At 46.5% G+C, this 27,985-nt stretch overlaps 3 protein-coding genes across 4 annotated transcripts; 1 reads left to right on the top strand and 2 right to left on the bottom strand.

The window, feature by feature from the left end:
• Positions 1–115: 115 nt before the first annotated feature.
• tfip11 (tuftelin interacting protein 11) lies at positions 116–8,685 on the bottom strand. Its single transcript, XM_020473021.2, has 15 exons — positions 8,504–8,685; positions 7,879–8,097; positions 7,561–7,735; positions 7,216–7,384; positions 6,965–7,092; positions 4,046–4,207; positions 3,747–3,938; positions 3,441–3,620; positions 3,176–3,310; positions 2,932–3,038; positions 2,653–2,821; positions 2,182–2,425; positions 1,811–1,953; positions 711–876; positions 116–613 (listed from the first exon to the last, which is right to left on the bottom strand). The coding sequence occupies exons 2-15, from the start codon at positions 8,085–8,087 to the stop codon at positions 264–266; spliced, it is 2,529 nt and encodes an 842-aa protein (XP_020328610.1). The 5' UTR covers positions 8,088–8,097; positions 8,504–8,685; the 3' UTR covers positions 116–263.
• Positions 8,630–11,537, top strand: srrd (SRR1 domain containing). Its single transcript, XM_020473029.2, has 7 exons — positions 8,630–8,981; positions 9,137–9,177; positions 9,332–9,543; positions 9,815–9,913; positions 10,003–10,154; positions 10,239–10,284; positions 10,409–11,537. Exons 1-7 carry the CDS (start codon positions 8,833–8,835, stop codon positions 10,661–10,663), a joined length of 954 nt encoding a protein of 317 aa, XP_020328618.1. The 5' UTR covers positions 8,630–8,832; the 3' UTR covers positions 10,664–11,537.
• On the bottom strand, positions 11,417–27,985 carry si:ch211-166a6.5 (clustered mitochondria protein homolog). Of its 2 annotated transcripts, none has more exons than XM_020473011.2 (28): positions 27,613–27,985; positions 24,242–24,351; positions 22,154–22,325; positions 21,294–21,431; positions 20,964–21,121; positions 20,731–20,885; positions 20,221–20,343; positions 19,903–20,035; positions 19,679–19,771; positions 19,355–19,521; positions 19,029–19,211; positions 18,424–18,822; positions 18,186–18,259; positions 17,996–18,100; positions 17,753–17,853; positions 17,514–17,666; positions 16,573–16,635; positions 16,205–16,437; positions 15,960–16,044; positions 15,721–15,874; positions 15,468–15,607; positions 15,274–15,354; positions 14,986–15,111; positions 14,748–14,857; positions 14,554–14,647; positions 13,025–13,141; positions 12,851–12,930; positions 11,417–12,752 (listed from the first exon to the last, which is right to left on the bottom strand). In XM_020473011.2, exons 1-28 carry the CDS (start codon positions 27,659–27,661, stop codon positions 12,047–12,049), a joined length of 4,302 nt encoding a protein of 1,433 aa, XP_020328600.1. In that variant the 5' UTR covers positions 27,662–27,985; the 3' UTR covers positions 11,417–12,046. The 2 variants fall into 2 exon arrangements, with proteins under 2 accessions (XP_020328600.1, XP_031660316.1); XM_031804456.1 differs by lacking the exon at positions 27,613–27,985 and adding an exon at positions 24,587–25,006.

Below are 27,985 nucleotides of genomic sequence, written 5' to 3'. Positions count from 1 at the left end.
TTTAGATAAATAAAGATAAAAAATGGGTTTCAGTCATGATTTTACAGCCAAGTAATTTAAACTCCTACGAGCAATACTCTTGGTTTGCAGCGGTGAGTCTACAACAAAAAATAACTTATGTAGAAAGTCAAATCATTTATTCATGGTTCCAATTACATATTTCAGTGATTACCAGCTGAATAACAAACTTATTACAAACAAATGACAAGCGTGTTGCCTCCACACATCTTTCACCTTATCGCCATCTCCATGTACTCCCTCTATCACTTGGCCATATCTATGAGACTCTGTAGGGACGTAGGGACCCAGGTCTTCTCTCCCTGTACGAAGACCACTCCTCTGTCTATGTAGATGACGATACGTCCAAAGGTGTACAGCTGTTTGCCCTCGTGGCGTTTGGCAACCAGCGGCATGAAGACAATGTTGTTCTCCTCAGCCTTGGTCTGGATCAGGTCTTTGAAGTTGGTGGGCAGGCTGGCACCGATGCCTCTCTGCGCCACGCTCTCAGCATCCCGGCGCTCCTGCAGAGCCTCGTACTGGAAGTCTTTACGACGCTCTGTGTGTGTGAGGTATGCTATGTTCTCACGGGCACCAGGCTGCATGTACCCCCCACCTGCAGAAAGAGAAGGGTGCATGTGTATCATATTAACCTATGCCAAAGGTCGGTGATCAATTCATGTTGTTTGGAACTGTGTGTGTGTAATACGAACCAAGGCCAGAGGAGACAGCGCGATTCATGATGTCCAGAGCTTCGTTGAACTTGTCCTTAACGAGTGGCTGAGCCAGAACAGCATCACTGAATATGGATTTCCAGCCCAGGTACCACTTTGTAATCTCCTCATAGTTAGGACTGTTACTGAGCCACGAACACAGCACCTACACAAACAGACAAACACACAAATCAATTATCTCCACATAGTTAAGAACATTTACAGACTATTTGGGCTTGGGCTTGCCCCTACCTATCTCTCTGATTTGGTCCTGCCGTACATACCTACACGTACGCTACGGTCACAAGACGCAGGCCTCCTAATTGTCCCTAGAATTTCTAAGCAAACAGCTGGAGGCAGGGCTTTCTCCTATAGAGCTCCATTTTTATGGAAAGGTCTGCCTACCCATGTCAGAGACGCAAACTCGGTCTCAACCTTTAAGTCTTTACTGAAGACTCATCTCTTCAGTGGGCCGTATGAATGAGTGTAGTCTGGCCCAGGAGTGGGAAGGTGAACGGAAGTACCTCTCCTGTCCTATTCGGTGTCCTGTGTGAATCTAAGTGTGTGTTCTCTAATTCTCTCTAATTCTCTCTCTCTCTCTCAGAGGACCTGAGCCCTAGGACCATGCCCCAGGACTACCTGACATGATGACTCCTTGCTGTCCCTAGTCCACCTGGCCGTGCTGCTGCTCCAGTTTCAACTGTTCTGCCTTATTATTATTTGACCATGCTGGTCATTTATGAACATTTGAACATCTTGGCCATGTTCTGTTATAATCTCCATCCGGTATAGCCAGAAGAGGACTGGCCACCCCACATAGCCTGGTTCCTCTCTAGGTTTCTTCCTAGGTTTTGGCCTTTCTAGGGAGTTTTTCCTAGCCACCGTGCTTCTACACCTGCATTGCTTGCTGTTTGGGGTTTAAGGCTGGGTTTCTGTACAGCACTTTGAGATATCAGCTGATGTACGAAGGGCTATATAAATACATTTGATTTGATTTAGATTTATTTAGGCCTAAAAAAAAAACAGCACAGGTAAACACATCAGGAGTAAGTCAATTATCATTAAGCACAACCTCTGTGCTCTCTCACACACATACATACCTGTAGCCACTTGGAGAAGAAGTGTTTGTCCAGCAGTGATACGAGGCTGGAGGGAGACAGCATGCCCTCCCAGTCCAACACCCAATTGAACGGCTCCATCTGCTGCTGGTGAGGATTTATTACCAGCTCCCCCAGACACAGAGCTATAGGGAAGGAGAGTAGGAAGTAAGAAACTACTGTTCTACTATCCAGTAATGTTTGTCTGCGTCCCCATTTTGGCACCCCATGTCCTTTATAATGCACTACTTATGACCAGAGTTTATCAAAAGTAGTGCACTATCTTGGGAAGAAGGTGACATTTGGGACGCAGTCAGCGTAGTGTCATTCAGCTGGCTTCAGAGGCCACTGAAGGTAAGTGTGTGTATGTTTACCTAGTTTAGGGATTATGTTTTTGACCATGAAGGCCTCCCAGGCACCGGGCGTGAACACGTCTCTCCATGGTTGGAGGATGAGGCGGGCGGAGCCGTCACTTGGGTGCCAGCGCTGCAGCGCATTGGCCAGTTTACTGCGGATGGGCGGGTAGAGAGGCTCCAGCCGTGATTGGAGCAGAGGCAGCCAGGGGTGGAGCCAGGAGTGGATGGGCACTGTGTCGGTCAGGGGGTTCCAGCTATCCACCTATGAAAGAGAAGGGGTGGGGTTAGTGGGGGTAGAAATAGTGCGTTCATTATGTTTATGGTTCTGGGTAGAAAAAAGTGAAATTTTGAGCTACCCCACCAAGACCAAACTACTACTACTTTACAGTTGTGAAATGTTTCTTCCTTTCTTAACAGAAAGCTTGGCACCACATCACGAGACTTCATCTTTGTATCACTGGTATAACGCTGATGTGTGTGTGATTCTACCTCTCTCTGCAGCCTGGGGAAGAGGAGTTGTTCCAGGAGGTGGTTTAGTATCCAGAGGGGCAACAGAGGGGCCCAGACCTCCACACAGTCCACCATGGGTCCTACCATACGAGGCTGCCACCCCGACACACACACTCGCAGCACAGGGATCCACACCTCCCACAGAAGCCTGTACACACACACACGTTATATTCACTCGCATAAGGCTTGACATTCTGGTATTTTTCCCACTTGCCCACTGCGTACACACCTCTGAGGTGTGAAGTGGTATTGATTTACCTGTGGTAGGGGTCCATGTGTGCTTCAGGGGCGTTGGCGTGGTGAAGCTGATCAGACTCCAGGATGGCTCGCCACTGACCCACCTCCTCCAGACCATATGAACTGTCCTACAGACAAACAGCACAAACAGCAGGCCTCCAGCAGGAGTGGAGGGAACTAGGAGTACATGCAAGTGTTTTCATGCACTTGGTGGTGCTTCCACAACTAAAAGGTGGAGCACGCAAGGGAGTGTGTGTGTGTGTACCTTGAGAGGATCCCATGTGCGTAGTTTCTCTCTGAGTAGTGGATGTACTACAGCCGCAGCCAGATCTCCCAAACCTAGAGTCTTGTACTCCTCATAGAATTCACTCTGTAGAGTCTCAAAAACACCAGCACACTCCTAGAGAGAGAGAGAAAGGGGGAGTAAAATACAATAAAGAAAAGTTTGTACCACAAGGTACAATACTGGGACCATTGTTATTCTCCATCTTGAAAAATGACCTGTCCCGAGAGAGCACAAACATGTGTACCTGCAGGCTGGGTCCTACCCCGGGTGCAGTCTCCCCGCTCTGAAAGCGATCCACCAGCTGCAGTACTGCCTCTAGCCTCTGGATGGCATCCCGTTCCGTCCCGAGCCTCGTCTGCAGACCGGAGCTCTCGTGGCTTAGAGTCACCACCACGTCACGCTCATGCTGCAGACGCCGTGAGGACTACAGACAGACAGGGGAATATATTGTGAGTTTATATGAGTTTCTGAACTCTCTGGAAATAGTGTTATAGTAAATCGGTGAGGTGTGTTGTCTCAGAAGCAGAAAGTTGTGTATCCTAGGGGTTACCTGTAGTATGTCTTGTTCCGTCAGGTCGATCAGTAGTTGCAGGTTGTGTTCCAGCTCTGGCAGGGCAAAGCCAGACGTCTTCTGCTCACGTGTAGCCACGCTCAGTGGAGCCTCCTCTGGTACACTGAGTTTGTTAGTCATCTGACTGTAGCTGTAATACACCTTCTGTTCCCTGCCTGTCATATCTATCACCTAGAGAGAGGTGGGGAGCATTTTTTCTTCTTAAATTATAAAATTCAAGCGTTTAAATCAGTTTCTGGATACTTAAATATGTAACTGTGTGTGCAAGTGTCCCCCACCTTGACCTGAGCCAGTTCTCCAGCGGGTGTCTGTGTGGTCCGTCCAGCCAGCTTGCCTTTAGCCTTCAGCTCCTCTACAGTCCTGTAGGAATACTTTGGTTTCTTCTTCCCTCCACCACCTGCAGGGTCCCTACGCCACTGACCTAGTTCCCTCTGGAACTCCTAGAAAAAGGGGGATAAAGGTATGTTAAATCGAATTTTATTAGTCACATGCGCAGAATACAACAGGTTACAGTGAAATGCTTACTTACTAGTCCCTAACCAACAATGCAGTACAAATAAGAATAAGAAATAAAAGTAATTAAAGAGCAGAAGTAAAATAACAATAGCGAGACTATATACAGGGGGGGTACCGGTACAGAGTTAATATGTGAGGGCACCGGTTAGTCGATGTACATGTAGGTAGAGTTATTGAAGTGACTATACAGAGTAGCCACATTGTAAAATGGGGGAGGGGGCAATGCAAATAGTCTGGGTAGCCATTTTATTAGATGTTCAGGAGTCTTCTAGTTTGAGGGTAGAAGCTGTTTAGAAGCCTCTTGGACCCAGACTTCGCGCTCCAGTACCGCTTGCCGTGCGGTAGCAGAGAGAACAGTCTATGACTAGGGTGGCTGGAGTCTGACCATTTTTAGGGCCTTCCTCTGACACCGCCTGGTATAGAGGTCCTGGATGGCAGGAAGCTTTGCCCCAGTTATATACTGGGCCGTACGCACTACCCTCTGTAGTGCCTTGCGGTCGGAGGCTGAGCAGTTGCCATACCAGGCAGTGATGCAACCCGTCAGGATGCTCTCGATGGTGCAGCTGTAGAACTTTTTTAGGATCTGAGGACCCATGCCAAATTTGTTCAGTCTCCTGAGTAGGAATAGGTTTCGTCGTGCCCTCTTCACAACTGTCTTTGTGTGCTTGGACCATGATAGTTTGTTGGTGATGTAGACACCAAGGAACTTGAAGCTCTCAAGCTGCTCCACTACAGCCCCGTCAATGAGAATGGGGGCGTGCTCGGTCCTCTTTTTCCTGTAGTCCACAATCATCTCCTCCATCTCCTGTTTTGATCACGTTGAGGGAGAGGTTTTGTCCTGGCACCACACAGCCAGGTCTCTGACCACCTCCCTATAGGCTGTCTCGTCATTGTCGGTGATCAGGACTACCACTGTGGTGTCATCAGCAAACTTAATGATGGTGTTGGAGTCGTGCCTGGCCGTGCAGTCACGAGTGAACAGGGAGTACAGGAGACTGAGCACACAACCCTGAGGGTCCCCTGTGTTGAGGATCAGCGTGGCGGATGTGTTGTTACTTACCCTTACCTCCTGGGGGCGGCCCGTCAGGCAGTCCAGGATCCAGTTGCAGAGGGAGGTATTTAGTCCCAGGGTCCTTAGGTTATTGATGAGCTTTGAGGGCACTATGGTGTTGAATGCTGAGCTGTAGTCAATGAATAGCATTATCACATAAGTGTTCCTTTTGTCCAGGTGGGAAAGGGCAGTGTGGAATGCAATAGAGATTGCATCATCTGTGGATCTGTTAAGGCGTTATGCAAATTGGAGTGGGTCTAGGGTTTATGGGATAATGGTGTTGATGTGAGCCATGACCAGCCTTTCAAAGCACTTCATGACTACAGACATGAGTGCTTCGGGTCAGTAGTATTTTAGGCAGGTTACCTTAGTGTTTTTGGGCACAGGGACTATGCTGGTCTGCTTAAAACATGTTGGTATTACAGAGTCAGACAGGGAGAGGTTGATAATGTCAGTGAGACACTTGTCAGTTGGTCAGCGCATGCTTGCAGTACATGTCCTGGTAATCCGTCTGGCACTGCGGTCCTGTGAATGTTGACCTGTTTAAAGGTCTTACTCACATCGGGTCCAGAGAGCGTGATCACAGTCTTCCCAGAACAGCTGGTGCTCTCATGCATGTTTCAGTGTTATTTCCCTCGAAGCGAGCATAAAGTAGTTTAGCTCGTCTAGTAGGCTCCTGTCACTGGACAGCTCTTGGCTGTGCTTCCCTTTCTAGTCTGTAATGGTTTGCAAGCCCTGCCACATCCGACGAGCGTCAGAGCCGGTGTAGTACGATTCGATCTATGTCCTGTATTGACGCTTTGCCTGTTTGATGGTTCGGAGGGCATAGCGGGATTTTTTATAAGCTTCCGGGTTAGAGTCCCGGTCCTTGAAAGCAGCAGTCACTGTGGGGACGACGTCCTCCATGTACTTATTGATAAAGCCAGTGATTGATGTGGTGTAATCCTCAATGTAATCGGAAGAATTCCGGAACATATTCCAGTTTGTGCTAGCAAAATAGTCTTGTAGCTTAACAACTTCTTCATCTGACCACTTTTTTATTTGATCGAGTCACTGTTGCTTCCCGCTTAAATTTTAGCTTGTAAGCAGGAATCAGGAGGAATTATGGTCAGATTTGCCAAATGGAGGGCGAGGAAGAGCTTTGCATGAGTCTCTGTGTGTGGAGTAAAGGTGGTCCAGAGTTTTTTCCCCCTCTGGTTGCACATTTAACATGCTGATAGAAATTTGGTAAGACCGATTTAAGTTTCCCCGCATTAAAGTCCCCGGGCCACATCAAGGAGCACCGCCTCTGGGTGAGCGTTTTCCTGTTTGCTTGTGGCGGAATACACCTCATTGAGTGCGGTCTTAGTGCCAGCGTCGGTCTGTGGTGGTATGTAAACAGCTACAAAAAATACATATGAACACACTATCTACAGCTTATCATGAGATACTCTACCTCAGGCGAGCAAAGGCATACATCATTAAACCAGGTACAGATGTTGTGCTCACAAATCTAAAAGGACTGAATAGGAGAGAGGAATATAGTGGAAAGGTCATCACTGCATTGTTTATACCTAACCAGTCCCTTTAAGATCTGTGCTCAGACTACAGAAGTGGTTGAGGATGGGGAGAAACAGAAAGAGAGAGCTACCTTCTCCTCCTCCTCCTCGGAGTCAACCACAGGGAAGTCCTGTAGTGACTGTTTGGTTCTCTCGTTGCCGTAGGCGCCCACCGCCCCCTTTCCCTTCCGAAGCTTTGCCTCGATGGGATTCAAAATACCTTAGGAGAGAGGGTTTAGAGGTCAGACCTGAGGAGAGAGGCAGCATTCGAAAGAGGACATTTGAACCTTAACAGAAGAATTAGCAGAATTCCCCTCTCTCATTCGCTCTCTCTCATACTCACCCTGGGCGTTTTTCCCCAGTCCTTTCCCTGGTACATAGCCCATCTTCTGGAGGAGTTTCTGGCCAATCCCCTTGGTGTGTTTCTCCCAAGTGCCCAAGTCTCCTCCAGCTCGGATACCGGCCGCAAACCCCGTCCTCTGAGACTGGCTATTGCCACGGAAATGACCGCCCTGGAGAAATCAGACAGAAGAGGGAAAGACAGAGTTAACCATGCAAGTAAGACAAAATCAATCCTCCTAATAATTCTGTCTATTGGTCATTAATATGTGATTCTGTGTTGAACCTTTGATTCACAGAACCTAATGCTCCTTCAAGGTCCCATAAAACACACACCACATACACCTACCGTCTGCAGTTTCTTAGGTGCAGTGTCGCGTGGTGGGGGTTGGGCAGGGGGAGAGTTGTCATTGTCAGAGTCATCTGACCCTCCATCTATCTGCTGCTGTTGTTGCTTCTCCTCTGCTGCAGACTTGCGTAGCCCAGCACTCACAAAACTCACAGGGGCAGAGTAGTCCTTAGACCTGGGATTAAGAGTAGACACAGACCCAATGAAGACCATGAGATTGTGACATCCATTTCTGCCACCGTCTCCTCTTTCTGAATGTGTGTAGTTCAGTCATCAGCATTTTATCAGGTGAAGAGTGTACAGGAACCAGCCTCCTACCTCTTCCCTCCGAAGCTGGGTCTCTCATCGTCGGAGTCTCCCCTCTCTGCCCAGATGCCATAGACGGCCTCCTCTTTGGTCTGTCTGTGTCTGCGACGCTCCGGGTTAAACTCATTGGCCAGGTCCCATTCTGTCACCTCAAACTTCTCTACCTCCACCCCCTCATCCTCCTCCTCTCCCTGCCGTCCGTACAGGTGGGACATAGACATGGCTGGGTCTCTGAGAAGAAAACAGTTATTCAAGCCTTCATCGTTAAGGAATAGTTAACAGAAATTACCCAGTCACTTCCTCATATGGACGATTAAAACGTAGGTAGTGCATACACTGTACAGTCTATGGACTACACTTTTTAGAAAGTAACATAGTAACGTTAGATATTTATTGTCTGGACTTGCTTGCTTTATGGCGAAACAACTGAAGTGATATGACCCTGCTTGCATGCAGAATATACAAGTTGACATTGATAAAGCTGATTTAGATCTATATAGTGTTAGCTAGTTATATATTAATTCTAGCTAGTCTAACGTCGTCATGGGACAGCGGGTTTCCTGCTCTGGCTATGCGTCGTTGGAGGGACCAGCTCGATTTACATGTCTAGGAAAGTACATTGAACTTAATGACTTACCTGAACTGCTCAGTTGTTGCAACTATCGATGAACGCAAAAAATATATGGACAATGTGTACCGCTATCTAGCTAGCATTGTAACGAAGACGAAACCCCAAGTACTTCCCCTTGACAAATATTACACCGGAAGCAAAATGGGTTTGCGTGCGCCACTTTCAAAACAGTCCCCCCTGTGTTGCCAGAAATACTAGCTACTAACTTTTTGTATTATTCATTTTCCCTACGATTTCACAATTACTGACAGTATCGTTATCATAAATTCACGAGTCTAATACCTGTGTTGGTTAGGTGAGCTGTTGTGTGGATGTAGATAAGCGAACTATTCCAGATGCCGAACAGCGGTGAGGAGTGGCAGGTGGCCCGGCGACGGAAGGGAGCAGGCCGCAGAGGGAAGATTCCTCACACGACCTGTCATGAACCTGGACACGCCGACGCTGTGGACACAGACAGGACCAAACAAAGGATCACAGAAACCATGTAAGAAGAACAAAGCTATTAAAATCAAGGATTATCCTGACTGTTCCCATATGCCATTCACTGTACTGTATTGTACAAAGGTGGACAGTAGGCCTATCTAATCACAGCAGTTGACACAAAAACATAACTGTGTTTCTTTATTTTTCCCATTGTAGGGCTGAACTGAGGTGTGCAGACTTCTGGTTTGAGTGGAGAGGTGCGTAACAGAACTCTAATGGATGATCTTGTTCTGTATCCGGTCCCATTTGGCCAGTCCCATAACTTCCAGCCTCTACCAATAGCGACACAATAAACCTGAAAGAATTGGATAAGTGTAAACACTATGGTAATAGAGTTCTTTCCTTTCTCAGATCGACTGACGGCTGTGGCTAAGGCAGACTCCCCAGAGGTTGGAGGGGACCCAGCAGCAGGCTCTGACCCAAGACCTGAGGGTGGAGACCGGGCCCGGGAGGCCCCTAGCGGCCCACTGGAGTGTGTGTGTTATGGTCTGGGCTCCTTCTCTTGCTGTGTGACAGCTCGTTACCAACTAGCTATGCTGCTATTGATTCTGGAGTCACTACAGGTACTCACTCTCTCTCTCAAGACCTAAGACACGGCCTAAAGACACCGCTTCACTGTATTCCTCCTGTCCCACTCTAGATTCCCATGAAGAAGTGCAGTGTGTAATGGGAAAGGGGGATACCTAGTCAGTTGTACAACTGAATGCATTCAACTGAAATGTGTCTTCCGCATTTTACCCAACACCTCTGAATCAGAGAGGTGTGGAGGGCTGCCTTAATCGACCCTATATTCCATACTATACTGTGTGTAATGTATACTGTATTCCTGTCTAGATCCCTATGGAGTGGTGCAGTGTGTACGACCCTGTGTTTTCCTCAGGGGAGATGGAGGTACTGAGACAGCTTGGCCTCAACGTGCTGACTGAGAACGAGGTGTGTGTGGAAGAAATACCGAACACAATTTTTGTCTCTACAGATGGACTAATGAAATGCTATTGTATTCATGTGTGTGATGTCATCAGGAGGGGAAGCGAGCAGTGTCGAGGCCAACTCTTTTCTACCTGATGCATTGTGGGAAGGCTCTGTACAACAACCTGCTGTGGAAGAACTGGAGTAGAGATGCACTGCCTCTACTGACTATCATAGGAAACAGCTTTGCAGGCATACAGGACAGGTGTGTGTATGTGTGTGTGTGTGTGTGTGTGTGTGTGGGGGGGGGTATGTGTGTGTGATCCTCTAACGATTGTCTTTCCTTCAGGATGATTCAGAGAGAACTCCAGAGAGACTACAGCTACATAGCACACGTATCCTTTGGAACTAAGTACAGTGTCATAAGAAAATAGATATACAATAGAAATGCAGTATAGCTACATATGATCCACTGTCTATGGAGGTATTTGACCCTTAACCCCCCCCTGTGTGTGTCAGGCTGTGTGTGTGTGTGAGGAGTGGCCCCTTCCATGCCCGTCCCGACTCCTGGACATCTTCAATGACACTGCCCTCATCACCTTCAAGCCCAGCAGCCTCTGCAAACTCCCACAATCCGCCTGGGGGGAAACACCAGAGCCCCAATACCAACACTGCCCCGATCTGGAGATCATACAGAGGCCCACAGAGATGAGAGGGGTGGAGGATGAAGGAATCACTGTGCTCTCTGTGGTTCCCAGTGAAATGAGAGGATAACAAGGATTTTTGTTTTGCCCTTGTAACCCTTTGGTGGGACATTTTCTTTTTGGGGTAAATTTATTTTCAGGGTGGAAAAACGCGTTAAGCTTAAACTAGATATAAAGTATGTAGAAAATTATTATTATTATTATTATTTTTTTAATAATATACTCTTTGAGAACTAACAATCACCAAAATAAAAGCTAGACAGGGAGAATTGGAAATTCCAAAAACAATGAATTTAGCAGTATTCCTTTTGTTATTATGTTTGAACAAAAGAACACAGCATTATCCATGGTGAAATGCATAGAATTGCAGGAAACTAGCTTTAAAACTGCAACATTGTCTCTCAGCTCCATGGCAGTATATATAGAATCGCAGGAAATTAGCTTTAAAACGGCCAAAAACATTCTCCGCTCCATGGAGATTGGCTTATTTTTTGATACAGCGCCAAGATAGGGTCCTCTAAAATGTAGCCACGCCGACGGTCATCTGTGCTCATTACTACAGCAAACCACGCCCACCCCTAAGACCCTTTTTGATCCAGGAAAAACCCTGGATAGGATGGTGGATACTGGACGTAAGCCAAGTCGGATTCACTTCCACAGTTGGAAAATCTGGCAGAAGTGTGTGAGTGCTGTGGACCTGTGCTGTGGACCTGTGCTGTGGACCTGTGTGTGTTTGTTGATATGTGGAATGTATGTATGTTGTAAAATTTGGAAGAAAAATACATTTAAAAAAAAAGAACAATTACCAGACTGCCTCTTTTTCCCAATGTTTTTATTATTTTGGTTCAGTTGTGTTCGTGTAAACATTCAGTTTTATGCTGTTATAACATTTGATTTATCTGTAACTAAATTAGACAACAGCAGTAAGAAAAACACTGGTTTGTTTAACAGTCAAGAGTAAAATGTTTAATATTGAAAAAAAGCAACACAAAGTGTAGCCCTCTCCCAGTATCCGTAAAGAAACCACCAGGTCAAGGACAATGGAACACTTCTATATTCTCTTTCTGCTTTTGTTTTTCATCTTATCCTCCACAGCTCTCTACTCTAAAGATTCTGATCCAGCTGAATCAACAGCACCGTTAATAAGTTACCACCTTGTTGGCAGCTGCCTGTCTGTCCTATGACTCCTCTCTATGGTCATTTGCTCTTTTTAATTATTATTATTTTTTCCTTTATTTAACTAGGCAAGTCAGTTAAGAACAAATTATTATTTTCAATGACTGCCTAGGAACGGTGGGTTAACTGCCTTGTTCAGGGGCAGAACGACAGATTTTTACCTTGTCAGCTAGGGGATTTGATCTTGCAACCTTCCGCTTACTAGTCCAATGCTCTAACCACTAGGCTCTTATGATGGTCCCTCCCTCTCTGTCTTCACTCTGACACCACTGTTCCATTAGCTAGCATCTTGCCCTCTGCTGTGACCAGTGTTTATTTTGTTTGGCTGATGGTCGTCGAGGAGTCCCTGTTCGCAAAGACCTCCTGAGGCTTGGTCATTGCTGGTGCTTGGCGTTCCGTTCACACCGCTGACCTTATCTGACGCTGGCTTCTCATTGGCTACCTCCACATCGTTGTCTGATTGGTTTCCCTCTGATTCTAAACCTCCATTTTGTCTCAGACTCTGACTGTCCTCTATACAGTCTCTGACTGGCTCAGTTTGCATTTCCTCTGTAGCCATCAGGTTTGCCTCTCCATCCTCTGTCCCTGTGTGCTGCTCAGCCTCTGGGGCAGCTCTGTCTTCATCTCCATCTCCTTCACTGGATTCTACTACAGCTCCACTCTCTACTGCTTTACTCTCTGCTGCTGACCCCTCTACTATGCTCGTTACTACTGATCCCACATCTACGGACCAGTCATTGGCCTCCAGTTGATGGCCGTCCACTGTCTGTTTGTCGGCTGTGTTCTTCTCTGGATCTACCTCTTCTGGGAGCTCCTCACTGGTGGTCTCCTGGACTACCCCATCCTCCTCTTCCTCTCTTTCAGGGGTATTCACTTCCTTTCCGTTCACTGTTTTTGTGTGTGTGTTGTCTGGTTTGGCATTAGCGGCCTCCTCTGCCTCTCTCTGTTCCATCAGCTTCTGTTTGAACTCCAGGAGCCTGTCACTAAGAGACCAGACCACGCTTAGATTCGTGTCTGCTAATATCATTTTGGTAATATATGAATACATATATATTTATACAATTCTTCGCTTGTGTGTTACCTGTGGCTTGGTGTCCTGATGCCTGTGACCAGGGCCAGCTGCTCCAGAGTGGTCTCAGCTGAGGGAGACAGAGACTGCCCCTGGGGAGAGAGGAGACAGGCAGAAGGGAATTTAATGGTCACCTTCTCTGGACATTTATTTAGTACACAAAGAGAACAGAATAAGGTTTATTACCTCAGCTGTGAGCGGGTTCCCGCCTTGCCTCAGAGAGCGTTCCACACGCACTGCTTGCTGGGTAATGGAACGCAGGAACTCATAGCTGCAACGTCTCTGGGGGTGGTCCTCACCATACTGACAGAGACAACAGGGTTACACACAGACACACACACACCTATGTGAGAATGCTGTTCATTGACTACAGCTCAGCGTTCAACACCATAGTGCCCACGAAGCTCATCACTAAGCTAAGGACTCTGGGACTAAACGCCTCCCTCTGCAACTGGATCCTGTACTTCCTGACGGGCCGCCCCCAGGTGGTAAGGGTAGGCAACAACATGTCTGCCACGCTGATCCTCAATACTGGGGCCCCTCATGGGTGTGTACTTAGTCCACTCCTGTACTCCATGTTCACCCTCGACTGTGTGGCCACCCAGAACTGGGTGGCCAAACACGACTCCAACACCATCATTAAGTTTGCTGACGACACAACAGTGGTTGCCTGATCACTGACAACGATGAGATAGCCTATAGGGAGGAGGTCAGAGACCTGGCCGTGTGGTGCCAGGACAAAAACCTCTCCCTAAATCTGAGCAAGACAAAGGAGCTGATCGGGGACTACAGGAAAAGGCGGGCCGAACAGGCCCCCATGAACATCAACAGGGCTGTAGTGGAGCGGGTCAAGCATTTCAAGTTACTTGGTGTCCACATCACCAACGATCTATCATGGTCCAAACACAACAAGACAGTTGTGAAGAGGGCACGACAAAACCTTTTCCCCCTCAGGAGACAGAAAAGATTTGGCATGGGTCCCCAGATCCTCAAAAAGTTATACAGCTGCACCATCGAGAGCATGGTTGCATCAGGGCCTGGTATGGCAACTGCTCGGCATCTGACCGTAAGGCACTACAGAAGGTAGTGCGTACAGCCCAGTACATCACCGGGGCCAAGCTTCCTGCAATCCAGGATGTATATAATAGGCAGTGTCAGAGGAAAGCCCATAAAATTGTCAAGACTCCAGTCCCTCAAGTCATAGACTGTTTTCTCTGCTACCGCATGGCAAGCGGTACCGGAGCACCAAGTCTAGGACCAAAAGGCTCCTTAACAGCTTCTACCCCCAAGCCATAAGACTGCTGAACAATTAATCAAATGGCCGCTGGACTATTACATTGACCCCCCCCCCCCCCCCCCCCCCAATTTGTTTTGTTCACTGCTGCTACTTGCTGTTTATTATCTATGCATAGTCACTTCACCCCTATCTACATGTACAAATGACCTCTAACCTGTACCCCCACACACTGACTTGGTACTGGTACCCTCTGTATAAAGCCTTGTTATTGTTATGTTATTATGTTACTTTTTATTATTTTTTACTTCAGTTTATTTGGCAAATATCTTCTTAACTCTTCTTGAACTGCACTGTTGGTTAAGGGCTTGTAAGTAAGCATTTCACGCTAAGGTCTACACTTGTTGTATTCGGCACATGTGACAAAGTTTGATTTGACACACACACACACACACACACACAGAGTATGCTAGGTACAGACCAGGCTGGTGAAGGCAGACAGAGCTTCTTTCTCGTGGTTCATGGCAGAACGATAGTCTCCCACTCCACACATCCACTGGGACAACAGATGCTGACTGGAGAGATGGGGGAGATAGAGTGATTGAGTAGTGACTTGGCTGATTGGTTAATTGATTGATTGGTTGAGAGAGTGAGGGATTTAAGCGCTTGATATACCTGAGAGCAGTGTGCACGTCGGTGGGGCCAAAGAAGGAAGTGTTGATTTTGAGTGCGTTCTGTAGGAACTGCCCTGCTTGTTCGCTCGGCAACACCAAACCTAGACAGCTCTGAGAGAGAGGGAGAGAGTTTAGTCTCCTCTAACAGGTCATGGGGGTGTAACAGTGTAGGGGTGGGTTAGGGTATGGCAGACTCACTTCCAGTATAACGGTGTAGGTTTGGAGTGTAGCAGACTTACGTCCAGTGTAGCGGTGTAGGGGTGGTCCTCTCCATGGACTGTGAGCATCAGGAGACGGGCTCTGAACAGACACCTCTGAGCTAGAGCAGACTCTCCTCCAGCGAACACATACACCGCCAACAGAGCCTACAGGACACACACCTCATTCACTTAGCTAAAGATGACTCGGATGACAAATAAATAAGGTATACAAAGGCCAACTTGTTTTTTATTGATCCTTGGGAGTTTTGATATCCCCAGAGGACGGTGGTGCTTTGGATGAGTAGTGGATGACAATGTGGTACTTACGTATTGTTGGATAGTGTTGGGGTGGTCAAAGCCCAGGACTCTCTCACTAATGACCACAGCCTTGAGCTGAACACTACGGGCCTGGTGGGTTGTGGGTGGGGGTAGAGAGGCACAGGATAATAGTGAGTTACACAGCCGTACAATCCTATGCCTTAGATTATGGCCTCAAATGTAAGGTGTGTGTGTGTATATACCTCTGTGGGCTGGCCTTGTAAGTAAGCCACTCTGGCCATCAGGCTTAGACAGGAGCAGGCCTCCGCGTTCAGGTCGTCACACACACGACCAAACAGATACGCTGCCTCCTTCAGACGCTCATAAGCCTGCTCCATCATGCCTGGGGGACGGGAAAACATACATATCACATCCGCTGGTGTCAACGACAGAAATACACACACCAACAAACTCTAACCAGGTGTGTTGAACCAAGCAGTGACCCGCCGACCTCACCTTTCTGAACGCTACTCTGAGCAGCTCGGAACGCTCGCGAGGCATCGTGTGTCGTCATGGTGACATGCTTGACAACAGGAAAAATGTTGAGCACGTCGTCTGGACCAATGGGAGCCTTAGTTCGGTTGTCGAAGAAGTACTCTCTCAGTCGCAGCTGAGGGACACACATAAAGATTGTGAGGTCTGTTTGAGAAGGTGTGTATGTGTGTGTGTACCTGCGTGTGTGTGTGTGTGTGTACCTGTAATCCAGTCTTCAAACAGAACTCTCTAAGCAGGGAGACCTTCTGCAGCCCATACGTCTCTACTAGTTGGTCAGCAGTGGAACTGCAACACATAGACACATAAAACATCAGCTCACACTAACTACTGGTATTATTATACTATCATAATCATTAGGTGACAACGCAAGGAACTGTACAAGTAACAAGTGATGGACTAAATGATTGATTAATCGATTGATGACTAATTCATTAAATGTGCCAACCCTAGGCCGTGAGTGATGTCATAGGTCTCTGCTGCGTCCTGGCCAATCAGGATCCAGAGCTCGGCTCCACTGAGCGCACTCCAGGCAGTGCTGTCTGAAGCTCCTCCCCCACGACCCCGCCTCCTGGACCTCTTCTTAGGCTCCTCCCCTGTGGGGGCAGTGCTGTAATGGGCAACCAATAGGCAGCAGAGGAAGTGACTGACAGCTGCAGAGAGACTTGACACCTCCACACCCTGTGGACAGAGGAGAGGAGGTTGTTATGGTTACAGACAGTAATGATGCTTTCCCCACACCCAGTCAAGGAACTGACCCCAGACCAGTTAATAAGGACTGTGATAATGACACTGTAATGAAGACTGTTTCAGTACCTGCAGGAAGTTGTTGAAGATCCTTCTGGAAGAACGAACCACAATCTCTCCAACAGCTAGCCTCTGTAAGAGAGAAAAGCGAGGGTGCGTGACGTTTAGAAAATCCCTATCATCACAGCGCGTATAAAACATTAGGTAGGTGCTTATATTTGTCCTGTTTCCCACATGTATAGGTGGGTATTATACGCATGTGTGAGTTAGAAACTCCCCCTGAGACTGGGGTCATAGTTAGCCAGGGTCTACCATTATCAACAACAACCCTGAGTAATTAGGGTTAAGTGCCTAAGGGAACATCAACAGATTTTTCACCTTGTCCATTTGGGGATTTGAACTAGCAACCTTTCGGTTACTGTCCCAACGCTCTTACCGCTAGGCTACCTGCCACTCCTATATATATATATACATATATAAGCATATATTCTCAGAACAGCCTCAATTTGTCAGTGCGTGGACTCAACAAGGCGTTGAAACTATTCCACAGAGATGCTGGCCCATGTTGACTCCAATGCTTCCCACAGGTTGGCTGGATGTCCTTTGTGGTTGTCCATTCTTGATACACACGGGAAACTGTTGAGCAAACCCAGCAGCGTTGCAGTTTTTGACACAAACCGGTGCACCTGGCACCTACTACCATACCCCGTTGAAAGACACTTAAATCTTTTGTCTTGCCCATTCACCCTCTAAATGGCACACAAACACAATCCATGTCACAATTATCTCAAGGCTTAAAATCTTTCTTTAACCTGTCTCCTCCACTTCATCTACACTGATTGAAGTGTGTTTAACAAGTGACATCAATAAGGGATCATTGCTTTCACTTGGATTAACCTAGCCAGTCGATGTCATGGAAAGAGCATGTTCCCAAAGTTTTGTACACTCAGCGTATGTATCTTGTTCTTCGAGTGCCGTTGCGTTGTGTGTGAGTGAGTTTTGAGTCTGACCATTATATGTCTAAGCCGCTCCTTGTGTTCTGATTGGCTGATGGCCTTGGTCAGCTGGCCGAGGTAGCGGAGATTGATGCCCTTCTGGTGTAGCGCCTGCTTCAGCGTAGCGCCATCTAGAGGCATCTCACTGCCCTGCAGGCATGCCTCCACCTGAGACACACATACAGCTAGAGTAAGAGACAGGTTACGACAGGTTGATAAACTGAACTCCAGGAATAGAGAGCTCCTCCACTCACGATGGCAGGTATCTGTTGTGTGATGATGGAGGCTGCAGCCTCTCTAAGTAGCCTCTCCTGCAGCCTCACGGCCTCATGGTCACTCTTGGGGAACGTCACGTCTGAACATACAGAGAGGTGAGACAGAGACAGGGGCAACTTTTACACTCTGGTATGCCACAGCAGTGGTTTTGTCTCAGCTGTATGGGGAAGGGTAGGGTGTGTGTTGTGCATGTTCGTGCATGTGTGGAGCAGATGGGATACCCGAGGAGAACACGCTGGGGTTGAAGCGCATCTCAAAGATGATGTCACTGACTGATCCCACATCTTTACAAGCACCTCTCACTGCATCTGTACCTCGATGGTCACCTGGTAACACATACACACACAAAATAACATGTCAGCTCTGATTGTCTTGAAATCTAGAGCAAAAATAAAAACGGCCTTTCCTCACCTGCTTTTACACACTCCTCCACGCCTCCATTCTCCTCCATCCTTTCTTTGCAGCGGCGAGTGAACTGGGACTGTCTGGAACAGAGGGAGGGAGGGAACAATCTTAGAAACAACACAATACAAAGAAAACATTTAGAAATGTGACTTACTGCAAAGTTACTGTAAAGACTGTCCCACATGCATACAGTACATAAGAACTATTCCTACAGTATAGCTAACTAGAGGTGTTTTGTACTGACTTGTCCTGGATGAAGGCCTGCAGCAGCTCTGGTCTTAGCCTGCAGAGGCCATGAGGGAACTTCCTGGGCAGACCTGAAGTGCTCTGGTACTGCTCTGGCCAGCCCTCCTCCCATGACCCCTCCTTCTTCTCCACTTCCTCCCTCTGCCTCCCTCCCTCAGGGCAGTAGTTGGCATCGGCCGGCAGGCTCCTGAAGAGGTCTAGCAGGTAGAACCTCCCATCAGCCCCAAGCAGCCCCTGGGCGTCAAGTGCGGTGAACAGAGGCACCTGGTGGCCGTTGGGCCCCACTACAGCGTGTCTCTGCAGGCTGAGGCCTTTAGCAGCCTGAGCCAGCAGCTCCAAGAGACAGCGTCGGTGGGGGGACTCCTGGGGCCCAGCGCCCACCCCGTACAGAATACCCCTGGGGGAGAGAGAGAGGGAGAGAGGGGGAGCGCGAGGAAGGGAGTGAGAGGGGGAGAGAGAGGGAGCGGGTGAGAGAAGGTAGGAGAAGGTGAGGGTGGCATGCCCCCGACAAAGACGAACTGCAGGTAGATGCAAACTGTCCTAATTAAACAAATCACTGGGGAGCATATAAAAGCTCATGTTTATGTTCTTATTGAGTTGTACCTGGTAGGAGCAGAGGGGCCCTGGTCCTGCTCTGGGCCCTCCAGGCCAGGGGCCAGGCCTTGGGCAGACAGACGTATCCCCCTGTAGTCCACGGTGGCGGTGGGCAGGGTGTGGAGGCCCTGGAGCACCCCCTCCAGATCACTGTAGGACTGTACACCTCTCAGCTCCAGCCTCTGGGCCACCCTGGGAGGGAGGAGTGTGTTGTTATACAGCAGCATGATGGGTTCAACAGGATTGTTTCTATGATTATACACTATGAAAAAGACTGGTCATTCTCTCGCTACATACAATGAGATCCGCTGTAGACAAGCTGAACAAGATCTTACCTGCGTCCCCTCTCACCCCCTAATGCCATCCCTGCTCCTCCCTGGCTCAAGAACAGCCCGCCCCACAGGAAGGTGGGGTCATCAGGGCCTCCACTGATTGGCTCTACACAGCCGTCAATAACAGTCTCCGCACCCTGGGCCACCGCCCACACAAACGCACTGTTCACCTGAATGAGAGAGAATAATGTATTTTCTAGAAATGTCTCAATAGCCTTACAGTTCAAACACAGCAGCATGACAGATCCTTTTTTGAGAGCAACAATAACAGCTTGTCAGCAGTGAATAATTCCCGGAGGACTCCTAGTGAGTATGACGTGTGCGTACCTGTAGTAGAGCTCTGTCTCTCTGTAGTCTCTCCTCCTGACTGCCCTGAGGCAGATCTCTGGCTGCCTGCAGCTCCTCATTCCAGTCTGGAGCCTTTACATCACAAACACCAAATCAATCAGTTAATTGGTCAGTCAGTCAGTCACTTGGTCGATTGGTTTTTCGTCTGTCCTTTGGCCTAAAAACTGAGAAGAGCTGTTAAACTGTGTGTGTGTGACACAGACCTGTGCTCCAGAGTGTTGATCCTGTCCCAGCCTACTGAGAGGGTTTCTGTGGGAGTGGGAGGCTGATGGGGGACCCAGCCAGCTCAGTGTGCGGTAGGGAGTCAGCATCATTTCTACTGGGGGCAGTTGGGGCCTACAGGGAGACAGACACTACATTACACATACGGAACATAGGGTCCGTCACTGTGTGTGTGTGTGTGTGTGTGTGTGTGTGTGTGTGTGTGTGTGTGTGTGTGTGTGTGTGTGTGTGTGTGTGTGTGTGTGTGTGTGTGTGTGTGTGTGTGTGTGTGTGTGTGTGTGTGTGTGTCTGTCTGTTACCTGGCTCTGAGAGTGGCGAGAGCCTGTTTGAAGGCAGGACTGATATGAGAGAGCAGGTCAGTGAGGCAGTGACTGACTGGAGAGGACGAGGTTGGCCGAGGATCAAACACCTCTACTGTAGACCTAGAACACACACACATTGCTGTTGTCATTGCTGTGATAATAACAATATGCAGCTGAGATATATTGACTGAAATAATCTCGTATGGATAACATGTAGAGTGGGGTTCGAAATGATTGACACCCTCGATAAAGATTAGCAATATTGACAGTGTAAAATAAATAATTCACATATTGAATGGAAAATTATATTATGTTATACTCATTCAAATGCTCAAAGAAAGAGCAATTGTATTAGTATAAAATAATATAATTTCTCTGTATTGTTGCATAAAATATAGCTCAGTAGTTGAATAATTTATTTTATACAGTCATTATAGTTCATCTTTATCAAGTGTGTCAATCATTTCAGACCTCAACGTATATGCTTGTTACTTATGAGAACCTCACCTATTCAGGAAGAATCCTCGTGGACAGGATGTGATGTCACACTTGCGACTCTCTAGGGTCACTACAGTGATGTACAGGAAGTCCCCTTGCAGCTTTCTGTGCCCAGGGGGCGGGTTCCAACAGCTGAGTGACAGGTCCTGCAGAAAACTGGGAACCTTCGGAGAGAGGCACAGAGTCAGAGAGAGAAGAGTGTGTGTGTGTGTATGTGTATGTGTGTGTGTGTGTGTGTGTACCTCTGGCTGAGTGTTGTGAGGCAGCATGGCCAGTAGTGGTCTCTCTGCGGCTCCAGGGAGGAGGTACTCAGGAGGAGCTCCATCCTGATTGGCCGGGTCAGTCTTTGTGTTGCTGGACGAGCGTTTCAGGCTTTTCCCATTGGTTTGGACAGAAGAGTCTACAAAACATGCAGAAAGAGAGGAGAATGGGCAATATACTTGTTGGTCTTCTAAGCTCTTTTTCATGGTCCTTCGAGCTGGATAGGAACAATTACCCTGGAAATATGACGAGTGTGCGATTCCTTACAGTGTGTGTGTTGGTGTGTGTTAATGTGTTTGTCATGTGTGTACCTGTAGAATGTGTGTGTGTCAGTGAGTCCAGTAGGCTAGGTGATCGTCCTTCCATCAGAGCATCGTTTGGTCCAACAGCTCTCAGCAGCTCCAGCACACGAGCCAGATGAACCCTTGCAGACCTGGGGGAGTATGGCTCTGGAGAACAGAGGACAAAAGACAAGCCATATTCCAATGAGCCCGATGGTTAATTGTTATAGTTCTACTTGCACTGACCTGTCCCGCTGACACACACACACACACACACACACACACACACCTCTCTCTTTCGACTCTCTACCTCACATACACACACACCTCTCTCTCTCTCTTGACTCTTTACCTCACATGCACACACAGGCATAGACCTGCCCTGCTGCTGGGTTTTTCCTTGGTTGTTTCGTATTCAGACAGAAAAGCAGTCTGGTTGGCAGAAAGGTTATCCCTGTGCCAAGCCTTCTCAACCCATACAATACTTTGATGTTAACTGAGTCAGGAGTGGTAGAGAGAGAAAGAACAAGTAAATAAAATAATGCCTTTCGTGAACTAACACTCGCACTTGACCTTTTTTCCCCCTTTACTAGCTCTGCTGGTAGCTACAGTACTTTACTGAGGAAAAATGTACTTACTTAAGATGAATGCACTAACTGTATGTTGCTCTGGATAAGAGTGTCTGATAAATTTCTTACATTTAAATTAAAAAAGGCAGAGGAAGAGAAAGAAAGAAAGGGGAAGACAGAGAGGCTAAGTCTCAAATGGTACTCATATACAGTATATGGTAGGCCCTGGTCAAAAGTAGTGCACTACTAAGGGAATAGGTTGCCATTTGGGATGTAACCATGGAGACAGTAGTATTGTATGTAAAGTAGTTCTTCTCCTACCCTCCATCAGGCGGAGCGTGGCTCCTGGTTTGAGGTTCTTCAGGCTCTGCAGCTCTGTCAAGGGGTCAAGGGTCATCCCGGAGAGGGCCAATGAGAGGCTGGAGCGAGGAAACACCTCCTCTCTCCCCAACACCGCCATCACAGCCTCCTGAACCAGCCAGAAACCATGGACCTACGGAGATACACACAATTATTGTATTTTTTTATCATAAAGAATACGGTTTTGAAGTGTCTGTCCTATATCTATGAGATATAAGAAAGCTCAGGAAATATTTTTGTTTTTTGGACACATATTGAACCTCTTATTTTTGTTGGCACAAAACTACCTCCATACTTCCATTAATTTGCATGGGTTACATTCAGATGAATCCTGTGACACTTGTGGATGGGTCCTAAAGCAAAACGGAGAACACTATCGTGTTCGTGAGTCTCCCCTTTCCATAGTGGTCCCAACGGTTCTAAAGCATTTTCAGAGAAACACCGCTGTAGCTCCAGTGCATTTTGTATTATTCTGTATGTGAATCCGAGACATTCTATTTAGTTTGATATGTTACATTTGGTATGGTTACATAAGTCCCAAAGGTTGCGAGTTCAAATCTCATCAAAGACAACTTTAGCATTTTAGCCCGTTAGTTGCTTTTCAACTACTTACTACTTTTAGCTACTTTTCAACTACTTACTACTTTTAGCTACTTTGCAACTACTTAGTATGTTAGGTAACCTTACCCCTTTTAGCTAATCCTTCCCCTAACCTTTAACCTGACTCCTAAACGTATGCCTAACCCCTAACCCCAACCCCTAGCCTAGCTAACATTAGTGAGCTAGCTAACTTTAGCCACCTAGCTACAATTCGTTTTTCAAATTCGAAACATATGATAAGTTTTGCAGATTCGTAAATTATTGTACATTTAGCAAATTCATACACATATTGTGCATTTTGAAAATTCTTAACATATAATATGAATTGTAATTCATAATATATCATAGGAAATCGGTGATGGACATTCACAAATTAATACATACCATACGAAACGCAACATATCCTACTAAATGAAGTGTCTCGGATTACATACAGAATAATACGACATGCTCTGAGACCAGGTTAGTAACTCGGCCACCTTCCACAGCAGATGCAGAAGGCTGACATAGGTGGATTTGATTGATTATCCATATATCTCCAGTTTAAACTGACGGATTTTGATGGGGATTATTTTATTATGCTACTTAGATAACAGACTCAAATTAATATACATTTCACAGGCTTGGCCATACACGCACATACATGCACTTGACTGGTCCTTACTCAATATATAGTGGTCCTTTAGAATAGTTAGTGGGTGAACTTGGCATTATTATACTTAACAAGTTTGCATTTCGCTACACCCGCAATAACATCTGCTAAATATGTGTATGTGACCAATACATTTGATTTGATGCTTCCACATTTAGATTGGCTGTGGCCTCATGGTATGTAGTCACTAGTGTGATATGAATGAATGGTGTGCTAATTTTGGTCCCTTTCACCTCTTGTTCCACCCTCACTGCACGTCTGTACCTGTTGTGGTACTATTGAATGCCCCAACCTACACTCCGGCATCCAGTTCCTTCAGATGTGCATAACCTGGAGGACAGGGGGCTCTGGGTTGTTTAAAGGTTCAGGCCCAATGTGTGAGAATGTGTAGTGTGTGTGACTGTCAATGATTAATTTATTTATACACTATATATTTTAAGCTATTTTGGAAACGATAAAAATTCCTTTATTAACGTCTACATTCGTTTTGCCACATTTATTATATTACAGACACCTAAATCCATACCTTTTCATTATATTATGAGTGAAAATCATTTTTTTAAATGAAAGAATATATAAAAATGTTTTCCTTAAAGTAAATTTTTTTGGGGGGTTTACTAATGTCACTGTCTCCACTACAACAACAAACATACTTCAATGCATTTAATAATGTAGAATTCCATTAATACAGCTGACAGGTGGCGTCTAAGCCTCTCAATGGCCAATACATATCATCACCAATCCAGAGTTTATATAAACCATTGGTTACTATGTGTTAGTGTCTCTCTTTGTTTTACCTGCAGCTCAAATGGTTCTACTCCCGCCCCCTGGATCTTCACAAGGAATGATGGGTTTTCTTCCTCCTTCATACCAGCAGCTGTTTTCCCAATGGTCAGTGTGAGTGTATCTGATTAAGGGAGGGAATGAACATGCCAATCGGATCATTAAGAACAAACCCTAACCCCTGGACATGTTCAGGTGAATTAAGGTCGCAGAAACGTTGTATATCAGACTGCGTTGCAGTGGGATTATCATTTTTTTCAAGATGTCACAGTAGCCAGCTATAATGTCACTTTGAGAGAGAGTGAGTGTGTAGTGTGCCAGAGAGAGAGAGAGGAGGAGGAAAGGAAGAGGTTCCCTACCTCGACACACAGACAAGAGCAGGACCCAGCATGTGTGAGGGGTGGGTCTGTGTCTGAGTTGGCAGTATTTGCCTAGAAGCAGTGATGTCACCTCAGAGGTAAGGGACTGGCACACCCAACCCTGGGATGTGAATGCCTACACACACCCACCGACACATAGTCACACAGAGACACACACACACATACACACCGACACTCACACTCACACACCATACAGTCCATGTCACACACAGACCTGATCAAGTACTGCAGCATGCACAGTGCGCTTACTCAAAACCTCTTAAGGTGTCAAGCCCCGAAATTGGGCACTAGAATTATATGTATATGTTTACCACCGTTTTATAAGTCAGAAGACAGAAATCCAGACCTTCCTAGGACCATTAGGTGTGGCAGATAGCCTAGTGGGTAGAAGCGTTGGGCCAGTGAAAGATTGCTGGATCAAATCCCCGAGCTGACAAGGTAAAACATCTATTGTTCTGAGCAAGGCAGTTCCCCGGGTGCCGTGGATGTCGATTAAGGAAGCTCTCCGCACCTCTCTGATTCAGAGGGGTTGGGTTAAATGTGGAAGACACATTTCAGTTGAATGCATTCGGTTGTACAGCTGACCAGGTATCCCCCATTCCCCATGTAAAGGTCCTCTGTTGAATAAAATGGTATTTGCCTCCCTTTGGTGGTCGGCTGCGTCATTACATCAATTTATATCACTTCACTGCGAAGTCACGTCAAAGGGATGGTCCTTAGAAAAACATTTATCCTGCTCAACTGCTTCACGACGCAGACATGGCAAAGAAATGGCTGAATTTGTCTCGAGCAGGTGGATCTAAATACATAACTTTCATACCTCTACGATACAGAATGTGACCTACACACTTTCTTAAACTTACAAGTAAAGAAGTAATTTTGTGAGGAAGTCAAAACAAAATTGTTTTATGGTGAAGGCAGACACATTGCATAGGGTCAGAACGACAAAATCGAGCCATTTACAAAGCCCTTCTCCCCTTGTCTATAGGAGGGACGCACGCTGTTTAAGTTTAATGGCCCAAATGTTGATTTAGACGTGTGCACAATGAACAGATTTTGACTATCAACAATGTCATGATATGTTTGGTAAAGTAAAAAAGAAGGTGAAATATTTGGGGTATATGTTCCTCAAACAGATTATAACTATATATGGACATATAATAAAGTATGAAAAGGCTTATTCATTCTTTATTTGTCATATCATTATATTTGTTTATGTTTTATTATACATTTATTGTGTATTAGATGATATAGGTTGAAAAGTGTTTTTTTCTCAGACATAAATAAACAACATTTTGACGTTTTTGCTGAGGAGATCTTAGTCTCGCAATTTTACATCTAACTAAGATGTTTGATGCAGTGGTTCTCAAATACAAAATGTGCATGAAAACGAGTCGTCTCTCGTTGAATTACAACAAAGACTTTATTGAAGAATTCCTACTGTTGACCAATCACCTACAAAGGGGTGTAGACTTCAGCTACCGACTTCAGCTTGCCTCGAGAAAAAATGTTGGGTGCCTGAACGTCTGGAAAAAACAAAACGAACAGAAAATGTCACAAAATGTTATCATTAATATGCAAAAACTCTTACGAACTGTTTCAGCTGAGAATCATGCAGACCCCAGTTAAGTTATCTTAGATCAATTCTGACTATTTTGGCTACGGCGTCTCAAAACGGACAATAGTACTATTGTGGCTTTTTTCTCGTTTTTCAAGGGAAGCTGCCAGCCGCCAGCCAAACTGAAGAACTGACGCTTTACTCCCCTCGACTCCAGAGGCAAAGAGCCACCAGACCTGACGCCAATAACATCTGCCCTCCTCTTTCACACACACACACACACACCTCTAACATTCCTACTTGATGAAAGGTTACACTCCCATCACATTCCAGATTGAAATCTCACTAGAATATATTAGTTTTGACCTTTTAGTGTCTAACCAAGTCTTAACAATTATACAGCTCTGGTTGTACCTATATATTAGAGGTACAACAGTGTCCAACATTATGGGTAACCTTTACAGTTGAGTTTCGAGATAACAATCTGTCAATCATCTGGTTGCCCCCGGGGATATGCCTACTCACAGGGGAGATATGCCAGGGAAGATAACAACCCCCCCCCTCAACACACACACAGACACACACATCATCAGTCACTACACAGGTATGGGATTCATGAAAAAACACACAAACACTATCACTCATTCTATACGCACCACCCCTGTATTGGGTGAGTGTAACACAGAGGTAGATGTGTGTGTATTTAGTTACCTGGGTCATTGCCATGAGAAATATGCTCACTACACAAGTATGGAAGGAGGGGTGTGTGTGTGTGTGTGTGTGTGTGTGTGTGTGTGTGTGTGTGTGTGTGTGTGTGTGTGTGTGTGTGTGTGTGTGTGTGTGTGTGTGTGTGTGTGTGTGTGTGTGTGTGTGTGTGTGTGTGTGTGTAAGCCAGGAAGAGGGAGAAAAGCCTCCCTTGGAAAAAGGGCACAACAAACTGTAGCATGCAGAGAGACATGTGGTGTGGCGAAGAGGAACGACACAGAGCAGAGATTATGTATTAGGTACATTCCTGCATCTCCTAGGAATGTACGTAATACATACAATTGTTTCCTTCAACAACATGGCTTAGTAATTGGCAGTGTTGAAAACTGTACAACCAGAACTCTGGTAATTATTCTCTCTACATAGGGTTTGTGTTCCCTACAGACATAGTCAGGCTTCCTGACTCTACTCTACCTGCCTTTAACAATGCCACACTGTTAGTGTTGCATTGGCAGACCAGACCATTTGGCAAGACAACAGTTTGACTGAAAGAGAACCAGGCTGGAACCAGGCTACAGCAGACCAGCAGTGCTACAATAGCCCCCTGTAGGGCAGTCTGGAACAGCAGAGAAAAAGAGAGAGAGACCATATGGAAAAACAAGGAAGTGGGGGAAAGTGAAAGAGAGAAGAGTGTTGTGAAACAGACACCAGAGCAAGGCTGAGCAGTCGTGTTCTTTCTCACCTGACGTTCCCTGATCTCCTGCTCCTCCTCTCTTCACTTTGTCTTTCATGTCCAATTTCCTTTTTTCTGTTCCCTCACTCTCTTGTTTCTCTGTGCTGGCACGCGGTTGCTCTCTCAGACTTGCTGTTCCCACTCTCTTCTCTTCGTCCGGTCAGAGTGAGATTGAGTATGTTTAGGAGTTTGTATGTGTGTATTTGTATATGCAGAGTGTGTGTGGGAGCAAGTGAAAGAGTGTAGTGAGTTCCACCAAGCTAACTCTGCTTATCGTTTCCCCTCTGGAAGATAACCACACCCTCCTATTACTCAACTCTCCCCTTCCCCCTTTCTGTAACTCTCTCTGTTTCTCCCTCAAAGCTGCTGTGCCTCGCCTAGG

The sequence above is a fragment of the Oncorhynchus kisutch genome, linkage group LG3 (assembly GCF_002021735.2).
Source record: "Oncorhynchus kisutch isolate 150728-3 linkage group LG3, Okis_V2, whole genome shotgun sequence".
NCBI classification, from domain to species: Eukaryota; Metazoa; Chordata; class Actinopteri; order Salmoniformes; family Salmonidae; genus Oncorhynchus; species Oncorhynchus kisutch.
The sequence above is the reverse complement of the archived record's forward strand: the minus strand, read 5'-3'. Positions and strand labels throughout refer to the sequence as shown.

Bases quoted from the DNA above. Each gene is read 5' to 3' on its own strand.
- tfip11 (XM_020473021.2), bottom strand. From the start codon at position 8,087: ATGTCTATGTCCCACCTGTACGGACGGCAGGGAGAGGAGGAGGATGAG. The intron at 3,311-3,440 runs GTACACATGTTT...CTCTCTCTCTAG, and splicing joins GGGTAGGACCCAGCCTGCAG to GAGTGTGCTGGTGTTTTTGA. The intron at 2,426-2,652 runs GTAGAATCACAC...TCTCTTTCATAG, and splicing joins TCCCCAGGCTGCAGAGAGAG to GTGGATAGCTGGAACCCCCT.
- srrd (XM_020473029.2), top strand. From the start codon at position 8,833: ATGCCGAACAGCGGTGAGGAGTGGCAGGTGGCCCGGCGACGGAAGGGA. The intron at 9,178-9,331 runs GTGCGTAACAGA...TTCCTTTCTCAG, and splicing joins CTTCTGGTTTGAGTGGAGAG to ATCGACTGACGGCTGTGGCT. The intron at 10,285-10,408 runs GTATCCTTTGGA...TGTGTGTGTCAG, and splicing joins ACTACAGCTACATAGCACAC to GCTGTGTGTGTGTGTGAGGA.
- si:ch211-166a6.5 (XM_020473011.2), bottom strand. From the start codon at position 27,661: ATGAAAGACAAAGTGAAGAGAGGAGGAGCAGGAGATCAGGGAACGTCA. The intron at 22,326-24,241 runs GTAAAACAAAGA...GTATCTCCGTAG, and splicing joins TAGAACCATTTGAGCTGCAG to GTCCATGGTTTCTGGCTGGT. The intron at 15,608-15,720 runs GTGAGGTCGGCG...CCCGTCCCCCAG, and splicing joins TCAGAGTAGCGTTCAGAAAG to GCATGATGGAGCAGGCTTAT.